This window comes from Oncorhynchus clarkii, chromosome 13 (assembly GCF_045791955.1).
Source record: "Oncorhynchus clarkii lewisi isolate Uvic-CL-2024 chromosome 13, UVic_Ocla_1.0, whole genome shotgun sequence".
NCBI lineage: Eukaryota > Metazoa > Chordata > Actinopteri > Salmoniformes > Salmonidae > Oncorhynchus > Oncorhynchus clarkii.
The window spans coordinates 17857561-17876090 of NC_092159.1; the positions used below are offsets into that span (position 1 = coordinate 17857561).

Genomic DNA, 18530 nt, shown 5'->3' on the forward strand with positions numbered 1-18530 from the left:
GGTACCACTACAGTGACAGGCGTTTGTACCACATTAAGTACAATTCTGTACTTATTTTCTGAGTGTATATGGAGTCAAGCACAAACACATACAGTTGGTGGTGAGGCTGATGGAAATTCAATTTCTGGCCACATTGAGAGAGCAGACAGGGAATTGTTGTTGTTCTTCTTCTTATAGGATCTACAAGGACAGAATGAAACTCTCTCTGTCTCTCTAATGTAATATCATCACCTACAACCCCTCGTCTTATCTCATCCCTTTCTCTCTCTCGTCTTTGTACTCTCTCTAACAAGAGTTAGACTTAACTTACCTTAAAGAAGCTCCCGCTCCTGTCCATATGACAGTCTGGTCTGGGCAGCGTAGAGGGCAGTGTAGATGGCACTGTAGATGGCAGTATAGAAGGCAGCGTAGATGGCCGTATAGATGGCAGCGTAGCCGCCATACTTAGGTCTAGACGCCTGTGTTCACGTCGGCTGGAGTCCTATGGGGTCAAACGAACAGGCAGACAGATTAGCCGTGGGTGAGACTGGAGAAAATTCCAATCTATGGCCACAGCAAGTCAACAAATGACAGAGGCTAAGTAGGACAGTATCAAACTCCTTCCCTCTCTCTGTCCCTCTAGCTAGCTTCTTTTCCCCATGTCCTTTCAGTTAATCTATGTTCCAGCAAATACAGACATGGTTCCAACATTGTTATTCCTCTCCTTTTTCCCATAGTAAGTTAATACAGGCTGTTTGGTCTGCTTCAGTCTTCTAGTGAACCTTGATGTACCCTTGATGTTACAATAACTTTTCATTTCCTCTCCCATAGACCAAACAAGAGCGTTCATCAACCATTTTATCTGCGCAGGTTAGCGTTTTGCCATGAATGTTGTTCTGGAGGCAGCTCTGCAGAATGGTCACTAGCTGGCACAGCCACAAAGTCATAAAGTCTGATTTTAAACCTAACCCTGACCTTAACCCTGCACTTAACCACACTGGTTAAAGCCATTTGAATTCAATCACTTTTTGACAGCATTCCTTTAAATTTAAACTAAACTCTGTATGTCATTTTGTTTTACCTCAATTATCAAAATATATTTGCATATGTTGTAGCTTAGACCATATTTTCCACCATCTGAGGTGTTTGTGTTGTGACCGCCATCAGTTGTGACACAACATGCTCTTGAATACAGGGATGGTGTCATATTTTGGCTGATAAATGTATTCAAATGGGATTAAAAGAAACATTTCATCTTTCAAATAGTACCACAGAAATGGTTGGAGGTCCACACGCCAGAGAATGTTGCCTTGAAAGGGAATATCTGTTGTGTTCAATTGCTACTGTAAATCTTCCATAGGAAACTTATTGAAATCATAGAAATATAGACAATAGAATAGATATGACCATTTAAGTTGACATTTGACAGTGGTTGGACGGCGGTCATCTTTGTAGTAGTAATTAGTAACTCAATCATCAAGTTTGCAGATGACACAACAGTAGTGGGCTTTATTACCAACAGCGACGAGACGGCCTACAGGGAGGAGGTGAAGGGCCCCGTTAAGTGTGGTGTCAGGAAAACAACCTCTCACTCAACGTCAACAAAACAAAGGGGATGATTGTGGACTTCAGGTAACAGCAGAGGGAGCAGCCCCCCTATCCACACCAACGGGACAGTAGTGGAGAGGGTGGAAAGTTTTAAGTTCCTCGGCGTGCACATCACGAACAAACTGAATTGGTCCACGCAAACAGACAGTGTGGTGAAGGTGCAACAGCGACTCTTCAACCTCAGGAGGCTGAAGAAATTTGTCTTGTCACCTAAAACCCTGACAAACTTTTACAGATCATCCTGTCGGGCTGTATCACCGCCTGGTACGGCAACTACACCTCCCTCAACCACAAGGCTCTCCAGAGGGTGGTGAGGTCTGCACAATGCATCACCGGTGGCAAACTACCTGCCCTCCAGGACACCTACACCACCCGATGTTACAGGAAGGCCAAAATGATCATCAAGGACAATAACCACCCGAGCCACTGCCTGTTCACACTGCTACCATCCAGAAGGCAAGGTAGTACAGGTGCATCAAAGCTGGGATACTGAAAAACAGCTTCTATCTCAAGGCCATAAGACTGCTAAACAGCACAAGCATTTCGCTACACTCGTATTAACATCTGCTAACCATGTGTATGTGACAAATAACATTTGATTTGAATTAGAAGTTCAAATGTCAATCAAATTTACATTTCAATGGTGCACCAGCTAAATTGCAGTGGTCTGAAGGGATAGGTCCATTCTATGAAATATATTTCTATGATTGAAATGATATCAATGATCATGACACCCATGACCTAGGATTTAAATGATATAAATCTCAACTGAAACTTTCTGAGCACTTCTACAACGGGCAAATATGTATGGAAGGTTTCGTTCAAATCAAAAGGGGAGCTGTCAATCTAAAATTAAAACCAAAAAGCTCATTTTAGAATTGTTACAATACAGCCAATGTTGACATTGCAGCTGTCCCATCTAGTGGAAATAGCCCAGTTCTGCCTCCAGGATAAAATGATTCCCAATAAATGTCAACCTGCGTTATCCCCTGGCATGCTCACACCTAGGGCTGCAAGACACCACTCTTCTGTCTGTGTGTTTGTCTGTGTGTTTGTTTATGTGCGAGAATGAAAGTGTGTAGTGGAGGGGTGTTATTGGAGGCTGTAGATGAAAGGGGACAGTATGCATCCCTCTCTCTCTCCTCTCTCTCTCCCCCTCTCTCTCTCTCCTCACTCCCCCTATCTCTCTCTCCTCTCTCCCCCCCCTCTCTCTCTCCTCCCCCTCTCTCTCCTCTCTCCCCCTCTCCCCCTCCTCTCTCCCCCCCTCTCTCTCTCCTCCCCCCCCCCCCCTCCCCCCCCCCCCCCCCCCCGCTCTCTCCTCTCTCCCCCTCTCTCTCTCCCCCCCCCCCCTCTCTCTCCTCTCCCCCTCTTCCCCCCTCTCTCTCCTCTCTCCCCCTCTCTCCTCTCTCCCCCCCCTCTCTCTCCTCTTTCCCTCTCTCTCTCTCCTCTTTCCCCCTCTCTCTCCTCTCTCCCCCCCTCTCTCTCTCCATTCCAGGCTGAAGCCATTAGCAGGACCCCTGCCTTCTCTCCCCTCTCTCTCCTCTCTCTCCCTCTCCTCTTTCCCCGCTCTCTCTCTCCTCTCTCCCCCTCTCTCTCTCTCCATTCCAGGCTGAAGCCATTAGCAGGACCCCTGCCCTCTCTCCTCTCTCTCTCTTCCCTCTCTGGCAGCAGTTCAGTGAGATGTTCTATTCACTTTCATCTCCAACAGGAAGGAAGTGATCCCCGGAAAAGAGAATAAAAGAAACAGAGGAGAGGAATGGAACGGCCTAGTTTCCTGTCAGATAGCGCAGTACTGGCAGGAGTCTCTGTGGTAAGACATTCTCAGCTGGAGTTCAGCAGAATTAATAGGGCACTTATTCATCAGTTCTGCAAGGTGTTGTATGCAGTGTAATGGAGGCTTTTAAGTGTGTCATCATCGTTCAACATTCCACCGCATTCTCCCATTCCAAACAGAAACCACGTCTTCTATTTGTTCTCGAATGAGCCTCCCACACTAAAATACAGAGGTTATCGTTACCATTATGAACGACTATAAAGAAACCTGACCATGGGCCTGAAGTGAAAGGCGTTTTCAGTCCCTCCCTATCCCCAGCTGGTCCGTCTGTCTGTGGCTGGAAGCCTGTCGTTGTACAGGCCTGCTGTTTCCTGACTGGCTCACAGAGACATGGGGTTATCTTCAGTTCTGCATGTCTGTTTTATTTAGGTTGGGGAACGCAGTAATAACGGAGGAACACATGTTCCTTCACCCAGCCAGGTCATTGTCAAGGGACTTTCTCAGGAAATGACTCTATAACTCCAACCATGGTGTGTTGTAAAAACCCAACTGGGAAAACGTTGTAACCGTAAGGTCCACCTGTTGTCTTGTCAGCAGAAAAGGGATTGGGAACGAAGTCTTCTGACCTCAAAGGGACGACATGGTTTAATAAAGGTACAATAAAAATATAGCCTGTCTTTAAAAAGGGGGAAGTCTGGTTTGACACGAGAGCCGTCGACTAGCAGAGAAAATTAAAACAAAACATCAACTAAGTACCTGCTGCAGAGGACATTTCCTGGGCAGCAATCCTTGCTGTTCTGACTGTGTCTCTATCAAATGACTATCATATATCCCTTTTCCCTGTTCTAGGAACAGTCTGATTTTATGAATATTCTAGTTCCTATAGCAACTCTCATATCCTCTGATGTGTGTTCCTACACTCAATAGCACTGCTGTGTGTAGGCTACTATGTACGCATGCCTCTCATTAAAATGAATGGAACCTACCTATCTGGGGTTAACACTCTGTCACAAACCATAACATGAGACACACAGTGCATGCTGGGTATTGGGATTAACAGGAAGACAGTGGCAGTTCAGCTCAGGCAGAATGAACTGTGGAAATGTCATTATGTTCACTCCACTGGCTCAGTTTGGTCGAGACGAGAGTGTAGACAAACAAGACCATAGGGATGGTGGGGAAAAAAATCGATATAGTAGAGCAGGGGTGTCAAAGTCAAATGGACGGAGGGCCAAATAAAAAAATCAGCTACAAGACGAGGGCCGGACTGTTCGAATGTTCATTGAAAAATTTTTAAATGACGCATATAGTCTAGTGAACCTAATTGAACCTACTGAAAACCTAACAAATATATTACAATATGATCAGATAAATAAAGCAATATTTTCTTATGGCTCTGTCAGTAATCTTTAATTTTCAACAGACACAAAAGACAAATTTCCTTTATATAAATATCCCCATAACATGAACATTAAATGAAAGAAACCGGTATTCAAGGCACCATCAGTAGACTATATTTTCTATTTTAGCAAAAGTGGGCTAAATTTACTTCAAAGAAAAAACAATAATAGCAATTTTCTATCATCCACTCAACTGAAATATTTTTAAAATATAATTGGATTGAAATACAAAAAAATAAAGTGCAAAAATCTATTAATCAAAAACAACACTTTGTTTAAGGAGAAGTAACATGCAGTGAAAACAAATATTACATTTTAACTTTTAAACTTGAACTGAGTAAAAACTCTAAATATGTGATTGCACAGTAATGTTCACTTGTTTGAGGTTGAGGGTGATACTTGGTGGTGTCCCATCTTTTCCACAAGTTCATCAATGTTCGGGGTAAGGCTCTGAGCTGAAGAAATCCTCAGAATTGAGTGGAGGTGTTCAGCAGTAAGTCGACTTCTGTGTGATGTTTTGTTCAGGTTCATCAAAGAAAACAGTTGTTCACACAGGTATGTGCTGCCAAACATAGACAACGTTTGAGCAGCCTGGATGCGCAGCTGGGGCATTGTGCCGGGGAGGAAACGGGCGAACTCCGCAGCACCCACTGCCGCATATTTTGCCCTCAGTGCATCATTGCATTGGAGGTCAATCAACTCCATTTGGAGGTTTGGTGGTGAGCTTTCCACGTCAACAGCAAATGGGTTACCGAGCAGTTCCAACCTGCTTTTTTGTGCTTCAAAGTCAGCAAATCGGCGTCGAAAGTCAGCGGCAAGCATACCTATTTTATCAGCCAACTGTGTGCTCGGGAACGCACTGGTAGAGAGCTTCTCTTTCATGGTCTGGCAGCTGGGAAAGTGGCTCAAATTTTCTTTCCGCATCTGCGTCTCCCACAGAGTCAGTTTGGTTTTAAATGCCTTCACTGTACTGTACATATCAGAGATGACACGATCCCGACCCTGCAGCTGCAAGTTTATTGCATTCAGATGACTCGTAATGTCACACAGAAAAGCCATTTCACACAGAAACATTTCGTCTCGGAGTTGTGTTGTGTCTTTCCCTTTGCTGTCCAAGAACAGACAAATCTCCTCACGAAGCTCGAAACATCTTTGAAGCACCTTTCCCTGGCTTAGCCATCGCACCTCTGTGTGATAAGGCAAATCACCATGTTCCGTTTCTAACTCCGTCAGAAATGCCTTGAACTGGCGGTGATTCAAACCTTTGGCTCTGATAAAGTTAACTGTGCGCGTGATGATGCTCATTACATGCTCCATTTTCAAGGCTTTACCGCACAACGCTTCCTGGTGTATGATACAATGATAAGCTGTCAGCTCACCTGTCGCGTTTTCCTCTTGCATCTTTTCCCGTATCTTCGCCACCAGTCCGCTCCTGTGTCCACACATCGCAGGTGCTCCGTCGGTTGTCAAACCCACGAGTTTTTCCCAAGGCAGCTCCATCTCATTTACACATCTTGACACCTCTTCATACAAATCATGCCCCGTAGTTGTGCCATGCATAGGACGTAAAGCCAAAAACTCCTCTGTCACGCTTAGGTTGGAGTCCACTCCGCGGATGAAAATTGACAACTGGGCAATGTCAGAAATGTCGGTGCTCTCATCCACAGCCAAGGAATATGCAATAAAATCTTTTCCCTTTTTCACAAGCTGCTCTTTTAGATTGATGGACAACTGGTCTACTCTCTCGGCAATGGTGTTTCTGCTCAGACTCACATTTAAAAAGAGTTGCCTTTTTTCTGGGCAAACTTCGTCACAAACTTTAATCATGCAGTTTTTGATGAAATCCCCCTCCGTAAATGGCCGGGCTGATTTAGCGATCTCTTCTGCCAAAATAAAACTGGCCTTGACAGTTGCGTCCGCGTGTGTGTCCGCGTGTTTCGTTTCATAATGTCGTCTCAGATTATACTCTTTCAGTACCGCCACACTTTCTCCACACAGAAGACACACAGGTTTTCCAGCTACCTTCGTGAACATATACTCCGACTCCCACCTTGTTTGAAACCCCCGGTTCTCAGTATCCACCTTCCGTTTTGCCATTTTTGATGGGTATCTGAAAGTTAATTTTACTGTGATGCTGACGACTGCTGTGCCAATAAATATTGAAATGAAGCAGCCTACTGCTCGGTGCGTCACCTTTGCATTGTGGGAAATGTAGTATTGGTGCGTGTAAAAGATCTGCGGGCTGCCGGCTTGCTGCGGGCCGGTTCTAATAATAAATCAAGATCATCCCAGGGGCCGTAAAAAACCTTCTTGCGGGCCGGATGTGGCCCGCGGGCCTTGACTCTGACATATGTGTAGTAGAGTATCACAATATTATTTAGACTATATTATATCGATTCTATGACTCCAAGAATCGATTCTCTAAAAAAAAGGTAGTTAACATTAGCTAGCACTAGTCGGCTGTACCGGCACCACAAGTATTTCTCCTCCTGTAGCTTGGCCACAATAATATCATTTTTTAAATGGCGAGCCAACATGTTTTCAGCATGTTTATTTCCATGACTGATCAGAACTCGTTTTTATCACGGCTCTCTCTTATCCCTCTATAGCAGACATATAGTGTAGTGAGCAATATGTTTGGAATATCGAATCGCAATACATATAGAGCATCGTGATCAATCGTGATACATGTAGAATCGCAATACATATCGTTATCGGCACCTAAGCATCGTGATAATATCTCATGGTGAGGTCCCTGGCAACACCCAGCTCTGGAAGAGAAAACTTCACCACATCAGACGTGTCAATAACAGAGATACTTTCTGGAGCACAGTAATAACAGAGAGAATCTAGGTGATGGAAACGATGAGACTATTGCCTCTACTGTATCCAAAGGCAAGAATGTTGACATCCAGGGAGCATTTCAAAGTGATGCATGCTTATAATCATAGTCATCAAAGAGAGAGGATATTCACACAAATCAGAGAAATGTTGTTATTGGCCGTGTCTGTGAGTGTGAGTGTGCGCGTGTGAGTGTGCCTCAGCTGCAGACTAACAAAGACACATCGGAGTGAGTTTCTCCACACAGGAACACAGACAGGCCCCTGGCACTGCAATCCAGCAACACAGAGACACACTGTTCCACAGACAGGACCAATCTCTCTCTCTGTGTGTGTGTGTCTGTGGGTGTTTGTGTGTGTTTGAGCGTGTGCGCATGTGTGTAAGTAACCTTTCATTAATTGAGGTTTGAGAATGTAGATATACACAACTAGAGAAGCACTCCCTGTTACTCATTAAAAAAAATGTAATTTTCAGCAAAATTCCTCTTGCATAGAGGTTTAAAGACCAACTAGTAGCATAATCAGTCATTATTCTGACGTGTGTGTGTGTGTGTGTGTGAGTGCGCAACAGGCCATGGTTTACATTATCACAAAGGATTGGCATGACATGACGTCTGCCAACATCTGCCAGCTCCTACACTAATTTAAAGAAAATGTCCATCCTCTATCATTGCCAGCCCGAGACTTATGGAGAAACAACTTTTATTAGAGAACCAACCCAGACAGCCTAATGCACAAAGCATGTCCTATTGGGTGCCTAACAACAGCAAGCAGAAAGTAACTCAACAGAAACAGACAGAAACAATAGTCCTCACACAACACATTTGGCCAAACCTTCTGTTAAGGTCTAGACTCAATCTGTTGTCACTCAAGACACTTCTGTGGTTTATGGGGACCTGTTGAAGCTATCACCTCAACTTTATAACACATACGCACACGAACGCACATGCGCAAGCGCGCACACACACACACACACACACACAGAGAGAGAGAATACTGCTTAAAACTGCGTGTGTCCTTACCGAGTATCCCATCATACTGCCTGAGTGAAATCCTGCGTGAAATGACACCACTTGTGCAGTGGTCCTGCTGTAATAACAGATAAAGAGGGGTAGTGGGGGGGGGGGGGGGTCCCGTTACTGCTCAGACCATAGGCAACCTTAGCGTAGGGAGTGTGTGTGACTGCGTGTATGTGTATTTTAGAGAGAGGGGGAGAGAGACAGAGATCAGTTTATTTACTTAAGGCATGCCTCACAGGCAGCTTGAAGAGGATTCCTCAGCTGCAGAGGTACTCTTGCAGTAGTTTAATCAGAGCTGGTCTCATAGCAGAGACTGACATGAAGAACTTTCCGGACCATCCTTTTTGCGTACGGCAAGATAGCTTTTCTGTTCTGTATGTGGGTCAGTGTCTGGTTAAGGAGGAGTTGATGCAGGACCAGATGAACCAAGCGGCCCATAGCCTGGTCCCAGATCTGTACAGACTCTTTCGTGTTACAATGAACATAGGTCGACAAGACAGCTCAAACAGATCTGGGATCAGGCTAAGCGACCCATATGTTTGGTGCTGAAACATTAGCGTGCAATTAAAGGGAGAACTTGGAAATGTCAGAGCTGTCTGAGACATACAGTGAAGATAAGCTTTCCCCTTCTTCTCCTCCTATTTTTATTCATCCTCTGCCAGATTCACCAAGAACCTTCAGGGCTTTACTTAGTCACAGACAATAAATTCCCCCTCTGTCTCCCCTCTGTCCACCCAGATGATAAGGCACTGAAGTGCAACGGCCTCTTGTTGCTGTGAGAGCAAGAGAGAGAAATATCAACAAAGAGAGGCGGAACAGGGCAGATCCAGAGAGAGAAGGAACATCAGAGGTTGTGTTCAATAGGCTACACCGTAGAAAAATGTTTTGCAACAGAAAACTAAAACATGTGTTCTGATTGGAAATATTCAGCTAGTACCTCTCAATTTCACAACATGTTCTCCCTACTGAACATGACCCAGGAGTAATACTGGATAGGGTGAGAGACCTGGAGGCAACAGAGCGGAATGAGATTCACTCTAGAGTCACAGGTTCCTAGTTGATGCCCTATAAGTCCCCAAACTCTGTTGGTTACGTAATATAACTAACTGTAGTCCCAAGAGAAAGCTTGAGGCCCTACATGGCTTGAAAGTTCACACCATACGAACTATGAAGACTTAGCCTAATAGAACCTTTACGTGCAGTTATGACAAGCACGAACCACCTAAAACATAGACTGTACGTTGGGAAGGAAGGGAAAGACCAAAGACAGACACTGAAGCTAAACAACAGATACCGTAGCTACAGAGCAGTCCATTGCTTTGTAATGGAGAGAGAGAAGAACAAAAGGAGAGAAAAATACGAAAAGAAAGAGATACTTGAGGTGGTTCCATAAACGACCCAGACAATCTACCTAGAAGAACGATGACTTTGGCCTGATAGGGGACGGAAGAAGAACCTGGCACTATTTAAAGGAAGTTGAGTAATTGCATTAAAATAAAAACACTTTAGTCTTCCAAGGAAACAAACACGTGTCGTTAAGCGCCAGACGTCGTCACTCTGTTGTGCCGGCCAACTTTCTGCTCGAAGGAGACGCGCGCGGTGGGTTTAGACGACCAGAGAAACACGCGTTGAGTTACGCGAAGGCAGCGGAGACGTTCGCTAGCTAAGATCCCATAATGAATCACATCATATGGACAGATCCTTAGATTATATGGACAGATCCTAGATCAGCGCTCCTACTCTGACCCATATTACTCTCAGTGGGATTATGTAGTGACTGAGCATAGGAGCTTATAAAGAGTCATGGACTATTGTTGTCATGATACCAGTATCACCATATGAAGGTACCGGATTTTCCTTGGCAAAAAAAGAAAACACGAAGAACAATCAACTCTCTGGTCCTTTAAAGCCTACTTTTGTCAAATATTGTGTGCTATAGCCTGGAAAAGAAACTAATATGACTCTGGGTGACAACATACAGCTGTTTGGTTCCAACATTAGGACTGTTCTCCTCAGGAAATTTACTCCACTTCATTTCTTGTTTCCTTTGCGTTCTTACTTCCTAGTATCGCGATATTGGTATCGTGGTAACACTATAATAAACATTGCATAGCAGTACATAGCCCACCAGGTAGGCATGGTGCTTGTTATGATACTATAGTAGTTGTTTACAGTGACTAGAAGGATAAACTTTGCAATTCCAATGACCAGCATGAACAGAGGTCTCTAGAGAAACACATGGAGAGAATACAAGCTCAAAATAATCACAACCACCTCGACTTAATATGTTGTTACAGCAAGCACCAGGCACCGCCGCCACCGCCGCCCTATCAAAACTTACTTTCCACTCTATGATTTCTGCTCTATGGTCAACACCAAGTGGAAAAGTTTGGAGTTGTTTTGGCACATTCTGAATTTGAGTCACATGACTCAAAGCACTGGGCCACTCCCCAATAAATGAGAACCAGAAATAAGGGTGAAGACTGAGGATGTAGTTCTCCACTTAGAATAAGTATGTGTAATGTCTCTCTCTCTTCAGATGTCTTAGCTACTGGGAAGCAGAAGGACGAAAGGAGGGAGCAAGGCCAAGAAATCAAGAGGGATGTTGGTTAGTTATGGCGACTCCACCCAAACCCTTCCATTAGGTCTCAAACTGAACACACCAGCACTCTGTGGTGTTGAAAGGAAACCAAAGTAGGCCATAATATTTAGTATTATGTGGGGAGAGCAGTTCAGGGTCTGCTGAGCGCTCCAACACCCTCTCTGTCTGGCATATTCTGAATTCCAATGACTTTAGTTCCCCTTGAAAATGAAGGAGATTTTTTTCAAAAACTCCAGTTTTGGGGCATCCACAGTAGTATCCCGGCCCTTGTCCCAACAGGAGGTATTCTTCCTCTTGCCAGGCCGTCATTGTAAACAAGAATGTGTTCTTAATTGACTTGCCTGGTTAAATAAACGTTAAATAAAATAAAAGGTATAACGTTATGTAGGCCACAGTGAGAGTTAATATGAATTTAAAACTGGCAGGGTAGTAAATCCTAAATATACAGTTACAGAATCATTTCCTCAAGCCATACTAGGAAAACCAGTGATATTGAAGATGTTTGAACCTAGACAGAAAGTGTGTGTGTGTGTATGTGTTTCTATGCCGTGCAGGAGTAAAGTCACCGGTACAGTCTGATCCTGTGAAAGCATTCAGTGGGATATGTCTTTGGGGAACAAAAGGGCACAATCCTCACGGCTGTAACTTGAGTGCCTGCTTCCTGATGACATCGCCCACTACAAAACCATGGATATTCCAATGTTGCCTCAGAAGTCAGAGAAATGTGTCTAGACCGCATTTGCAACCTCTGACTTAGCCAATGCTCTAGTTCAGGGGTTCTCAAACCAAGGTCCAGGGACACCCGGTGGTCCGCAACAGGGAACATTGAAAGTCAATATATATAAAAACATATTTTAAAAAATAAAAAGAGTTCTTAACAGGGCGTGTTTTTTTTTTACCCTCGCAGGTGTCGTCTCCTTCAGACATGAGCTCGTCGTCAGAGCAGATGTTGAGCACGTTAACCAGCATCTCTGTCACTTTCTCGCCTACAAAGGGCAGAGACCAGGTGAAGACATCTATGAAGTTGGGCAGTGGAAATTATATATATATAGGGCTGTGTAAAGGTTTTCCTCCTCCTCTTCTGATGAGGTGTAGCAAGGATCGGACCAAGATGTGGCGTGGTAAGTGTCCATGTTTTTAATATGAAAAAAACTCAACATGAACACTAATACAAAAACAATAAACGTGAACAAAACCGAAACAATACTGTGTGGCGAACAAACACAGACACGTAAACAATCACCCACAAAACAACAGTGAAACCCAGGCTACCGAAGTATGATTCTCAATCAGAGGCGACTAACGACACCTGCCTCTGATTGAGAACCATACTAGGACGAACACAGAAAACCAACCTAGAAACACAAAACATAGAATGCCCACCCAACTCACGTCCTCACCAACTAAAACAAACAAATAACACAGGAACTAGGGTCAGAACGGGACAGGCTGTCCCCGAATAAAATACATCTTGGATGTAAAAACAGACTTTGTTTGCTTGCCGTTTGAGGCGCAGAGTTTATATAGCCCTTATATATTAGGGCTGAGCCCATTTAGTCGACTGGTTGATTGTTTGGTTGATAGGCTGTTGGTCGACCGAGAGTTGTGAGTTAAGACAATCAGAAATACTATCAGACATCCCCAAATGGGCACATTTATAAGACTCATTTTGTGCACAGGCCAGGTAGCCTAGGCCTACTTATGCGTAATACTATATGCGTAATCAGGTGCACGTCCTTACTTAACATTGACAGGAGTGTTCCAAACAAAAGACAATTAATAAATTGACATATCGTAAATGGAATGAAATTAACCCCCCCAAAATTCTCACAAGTGTAGCCTAGGTTGAGTGCTCTGCAAACAACGTGTCCACTCCTACAATGACAACAGTAAGACAGTAATAATGATATATTGAATGCATTAACAGAAATGACCGTAATCAAACACACATAGTAGATTAGAAATTATGGTAATGAATTGTAAATGTACTACTGGTGATACTGGTGTGCCATCCCCACAGCCTCCACAATGGATTAGTCCACTCAGACAGGCCTCCACAATGGATTAGTCCACCCAGACAGGCCTCCACAATGGATTAGTCCACTCAGACAGGTATGAATCAGACAGGTGTCTTTGTGTGCCATAAATTTTTTGTATATATTTGCCATCCGCTCGCTAAAAAAAATCTATCGACCAAACAATCAACCTGTCGACTAAATGGGGTCATCCTTAAAATATACTATTTTTACTAAATTAAATATTGGTTTTATTACACCTACAGAATATGTTAGGTAAAAATTTTATCAATCTTTCTTTCTTTCCTATATTTTTTCCATCAATATTTGAATAGCCTTTGCACCTGCTCGTCTTACTCTGCACCAGTGATAGTCACTGCGAAGCTTGAGAGCTGCATGTGGCTTTCAGGAACTTCATTGGCGGCTCACAAAAATATGATTTATTTAGTAGGGGGTCCACGCCCAGCGGCTCATCATATCTGAGGGCCCTTCGTACACTACAGTAGCCGGCCCTGTTTGGGTCAGGGAGCTAGAGGTTTACGTAGCAGGTATTTATAGGCTGTTAAGAGCCTGTATACAGTGGGGCAAAAAAAGTATTTAGTCAGCCACCAATTGTGCAAGTTCTCCCACTTAAAAAAATGAGAGAGGCCTGTAATTTTCATCGTAGGTACACTTCATAAGAAGCATTTCAAGGTCCTGGAGTGGCCTAGTCAGTCTCCAGATCTCAACCCCATAGAAAATCTTTGGAGGGAGTTGAAAGTCCGTGTTGCCCAGCAACAGCCCCAAAACATCACTGCTCTAGAGGAGATCTGCATGAAGGAATGGGCCAAAATACCAGCAACAGTGTGTGGAAACCTTGTGAAGACTTACAGAAAATGTTTGACCTCTGTCATTGCCAACAAAGGGTATATAACAAAGTATTGAGATAAACTTTTGTTATTGACCAAATACTTATTTTCCACCATAATTTGCAAAAATACTTTTTTGGCCCACTGTACATCCTAGACATGCAGCTTTCAGACTGTATACCTACATATGTAACTACTCTGTCACACATCTAAGTTCTTGTGAACAAAACAAGTCTACAGTTCAACATCCACAAACACCTGTTGGACCAACAGTTATCAGACTTTAGTCTCAGTCTCAAGGTACTTTATACAGTAGAAAACAAAGACTCCTGGCCACTAAAATAACCTTCCATGCTCCCCTCCAAACGAAAAAAACACCTGGAGCGAGATACAGACAGTATCTGGCTTAACTTACAGTGAGGACATGGTCTGGGCCTGGCTATGGGAAACAAGGGACTATTACCATAGTAACATAATCAATCCATGGTCAAAACCCGTTGTCCATTTGTAAAAAAAAAAATAAAAAAAAAATAAAAAAACAACTTTTTTTAAAATCCTTTCTGCTGATTCACATCCTCGTAACAGTGTAACTACCCACCGGCCGCCAAGATCTCTCTCCCTTGAACTTTAACCAGGAAAAAGATCCCCAAAATGATTATTGACAAACACCTGGTAACAATTGCTGACCAATGGGGTTGCAGGAGATGCAGTCGATTGTGGTGTGTTTTCTGTATGTTCAGGTCTAGCCATGTCTGTGCCAATGTGTTCTCCAATGTTTTCCATGCGCTCTTTTTGGATGGGAAGATGGAAAGTTGAATGGACAGCTATAGGAAGTAAGCCCACCATCGCTTCACAGAGCAGCAAGGGGAGAGAGAGAGAGCGAGCGAGAGATAGCACACTGCCTCCATACTTTTACTTGAGGATATGGTAGTGGTGTATGATGATATGTTTGTATAGGGGTACAAGTACTGCTTATCTGAACACATCAAACTGAACCAGGTCAGGTCAAACGCAGTCAGAGTAGCTCCACCTCTGAACATGACCGTAGCAGACTAGTAAATGGTCTAAAATCCCCTTTTCGATGTCTGTTCCAGACATATTCCTGCTTCTTTTAAACTTGTTCCAAATCTCTTGGCCAAACAAGTAGCAAACCCCTGAATGACTAAAGTTGTCTTAGTGTACTGTACTCAGAAGTGGAGTTAAGTCTGTAGATAAGACCTAGTCAAATACAGCACATTGGACAGGAGGAATTCTTATTTGTGCCAGGAGAAATTGGTGCAAGTGTTATTACTCTTAGACTGGAAAAGCATTAGACTAAGAGATGTGTTACTGCTTGATGTGTACAACTCAATTAATCTACATTATCCATCACTTTGGACTTTCCAAGTAAGTCTGACGAGATACTACAGGTTCCTCATAGAAACTCACATCCAGACTTTCATATCCCCGAGTGGAAAGGTTATGTCTATATGGACATTCCTTTGTCAGCTATGAGTTACACCATTCATCCTTTTAACACTATTTAAAGCGGCAATCAGAAGTTGAAATCATAACAAAGGAGATCCACGCCCCTGTTTTGGTAAAAAGCTGAGGGATGGGGCTGGAGAAATGCAATTACTCTCACAAATTTATAGACAGAGCTATGGATGCAAGGACTGACCATTCAGGATATTAATATTATAGTTTTAACCATGTTTTTAGGCTGTATAGTTTTTGTTTACTTGTACTTTGTTTACAAACATTGGTGTAAAACAAGCGTATATTTGGGGTTCTGATGTGGTATGACAGCTCATGATCCATTTACAAGTTATATTCTTCAAGTATCAATGGGTACATATCAGTAATTGAAGTCCAACATTGGATGTAGCAACAGCTGATCGCCCCTTTAACGTGCATTCTTTTGTTAGACTTTTTTCAACCAGAAAGACCAAGTCTCCGATAAACTATATATTTGTAAGTCAACTAAAATCTGTATTTATGACCATATCAAAATAATAAAGTAATCATTCGTTTACAGTTCATACCTCAATTGGCCATAACGACAATATTGTTAAAACTGCATTAGTAAGAAACCAATGTTTGTAAACACTTAAGGATAAAGACGGCGTAAAGTGCTTACCTAAAGACAAAGTCCAGTCTCCTTGTGGCAGAAACCACACAATTCCAAGTGGTCTATGCGTGGTGCAACGCGAACTCATAGAGTTTTACTTTTGTTTCATATAGTTTTGCATCATATTGTATAGTTTCATTATTTTGAAGTTTCATTCTTGCCAAAACGTCTCCATTGCACAACTCCAGTTCAGTTCTGCACACCTCGCTCAGGCTCAACCCTCTCCGGGCAAAACACTGCAGTCCGAGTGCAAGGCTCGAGCGAGTGCTAACTTCTAGATCACATGACCAGTTCTGGAACGTCTTCATGCGCTGATGGGGATGTTGGACGACTATTTCACAAACCTACTATTTATTCTTCGTGTACTGTAGGCCTATAAACATACACTTATTCCACAGTTGTTTAGATTGATTCATTTTTCAATATAGTGGGAGATTAGAACATCTTCAGGACATTGGTGTAAAATGCTGAAACAAACACCCCCAAAGTAGCCTACTGTGCCAAATACATGACAATCACTACAATGTATAACTCATCGAACCTATGTCCATAAACCTTATTCAACCTTTGTCCACGTGAATTCCTTCCTTTGGTGTTCTCATCCTGCTGATTTTCCAATGAACACTTGTCAAGTGGAAAAGAGGTCTTCTGAACTCAATGGGTCTTTCCTGGATAAATAAAGCTTAAATAAAATAAAAAATACATAATCACAATAATAACCATGTAGAAACTATTGTACTGTATGTAAATCTGTTTATTGCAAGAAGACCCCTGGGAACTAAATATGACCGAATCCCTCCTAAACACAGAGTACTAAGAGAGGCTACGTTAACCAGAGGCCCTCACGAAAGAAAATGAGGATTTACAAACAATTTCAAAGACATGACAGTAAAATGACATTGGTTGTTGTTGAAACCTATTAGGGAAGTAGACCTACATTCTAAATACTGTATTTCTTTCAAATAAATATTAATAAAAGTTATTTAAACATGGTTTATATTCCCTTTTGACATGAACAGTATCAAAACAGAGCCTTTTGATCATGAAATACCTTAATTAAAATGTACACACAAAAAATAAGTAGACTTATTATGAAGAGACATGCAGACTAACACAAAATCCCTCTTCCATTCACTTAAAAGTACCCAAACTGTTTTCTATGTGCCAAAATCAACCATCTTATTGTTTTACTCCCCCTAATTGAAACTGTACAAATACCACACACTGAGTCTGAGGACCATTCGTGTGGCTACAAAGCGTCAAAAAGAAGACGGACTGGTCCTTTAACCTGGTAACCATGGCAATCCTCATAAAAGTAAGCCATAGTAGACATTCCCAGTTATCACATCTCCACTTTTGTTTTGAACACATGCTGTGGATACAAAGCACTGATACAAAGTGGCAATGCTGTTGTTGACAATATATGTTACTGTTTTGGCTCAAATACATGAACACATCCACAATTGTTGTTGGTTTGAGGCCTTAACTGAATACCTGAACCTGTATTCACGAAACGTTTCAGAGTACGGGTGCTGATCTAGGATCGGCTGGGTCTGTTAGTTCATAATGAATCAGATTATTTGGACAGCTGGGACCTGATCCTAGATTAGCACTTCTACTCTGAGAATCTGTGAACACGGGGCCTGGGATATTACCAGAGTTCAAGAAGCACTGTTTAGAGAATACATGTGTTGTGCGAGTGCGAAAGGTTTGCTTGCTAGAAAGTGTAGAAACTGACACCGTTATTACTAAGAGATATCAAATCTAATTCAATGGCTCCTAAATGTAATTTACTTCACTGCCCTCTGGTGGCTAAACCAGTCTAGTTAATGTGCCATGTACTGCATCTGCCAAAGTGTTCATTTTTACAAGATACAAACGCTGCAATATATACTATTTGAAATAAGAACTATATTCTATGTTCTATATTCTTAAATATAAACAACATAGTCAGGTTTCCAGTATTGTGATTATATAATTGGTACACAGAATCTCAATAACATAGAAAGAAGAACATAAAGCATTCCATTTACAACTGGATCCACATTATTTTCTGATACCGATAGAGCAGACATGATCTGTGAATAAATCAATCCATAAATAAATCAATCATGATTATTTCTGCTCATTAACAAGATTTTTCCATGGTCCCCTCCCACCCACACCCACAGACACACACAAAAACATACTTGCACACATGCGTGGTGCAGACACACACACAGACAACACAAACACACACACACACACACACACACTTCAATCCAGCTTTAACTCGACAGTCCTTACATCACCTACTATTCTAAAAATACTTATTTTCCTTAAGTAGAAATGTTGT

The 18530-nt window shown here is 42.6% G+C and overlaps 1 protein-coding gene across 2 annotated transcripts in view; it reads right to left on the reverse strand.

Annotated features, from left to right (window-relative positions):
• The window catches only part of LOC139424536 (ras and Rab interactor 2-like), a 58366-nt gene extending 41920 nt beyond the window's left edge, over positions 1 to 16446 (reverse strand). The window contains exons 1-2 of one of the 2 annotated variants that reach the window (XM_071176471.1): positions 16205 to 16446; positions 311 to 481 (exon numbers count right to left, since the gene is read on the reverse strand). In XM_071176471.1, coding sequence (XP_071032572.1) covers positions 311 to 442 — 132 coding nt within the window. In that variant the 5' untranslated portion in view covers positions 443 to 481; positions 16205 to 16446. The remainder of the gene's footprint in view (positions 1 to 310; positions 482 to 16204) is intronic. The other variant, XM_071176469.1, reaches the window with a different exon arrangement.
• Positions 16447 to 18530: the final 2084 nt, after the last annotated feature.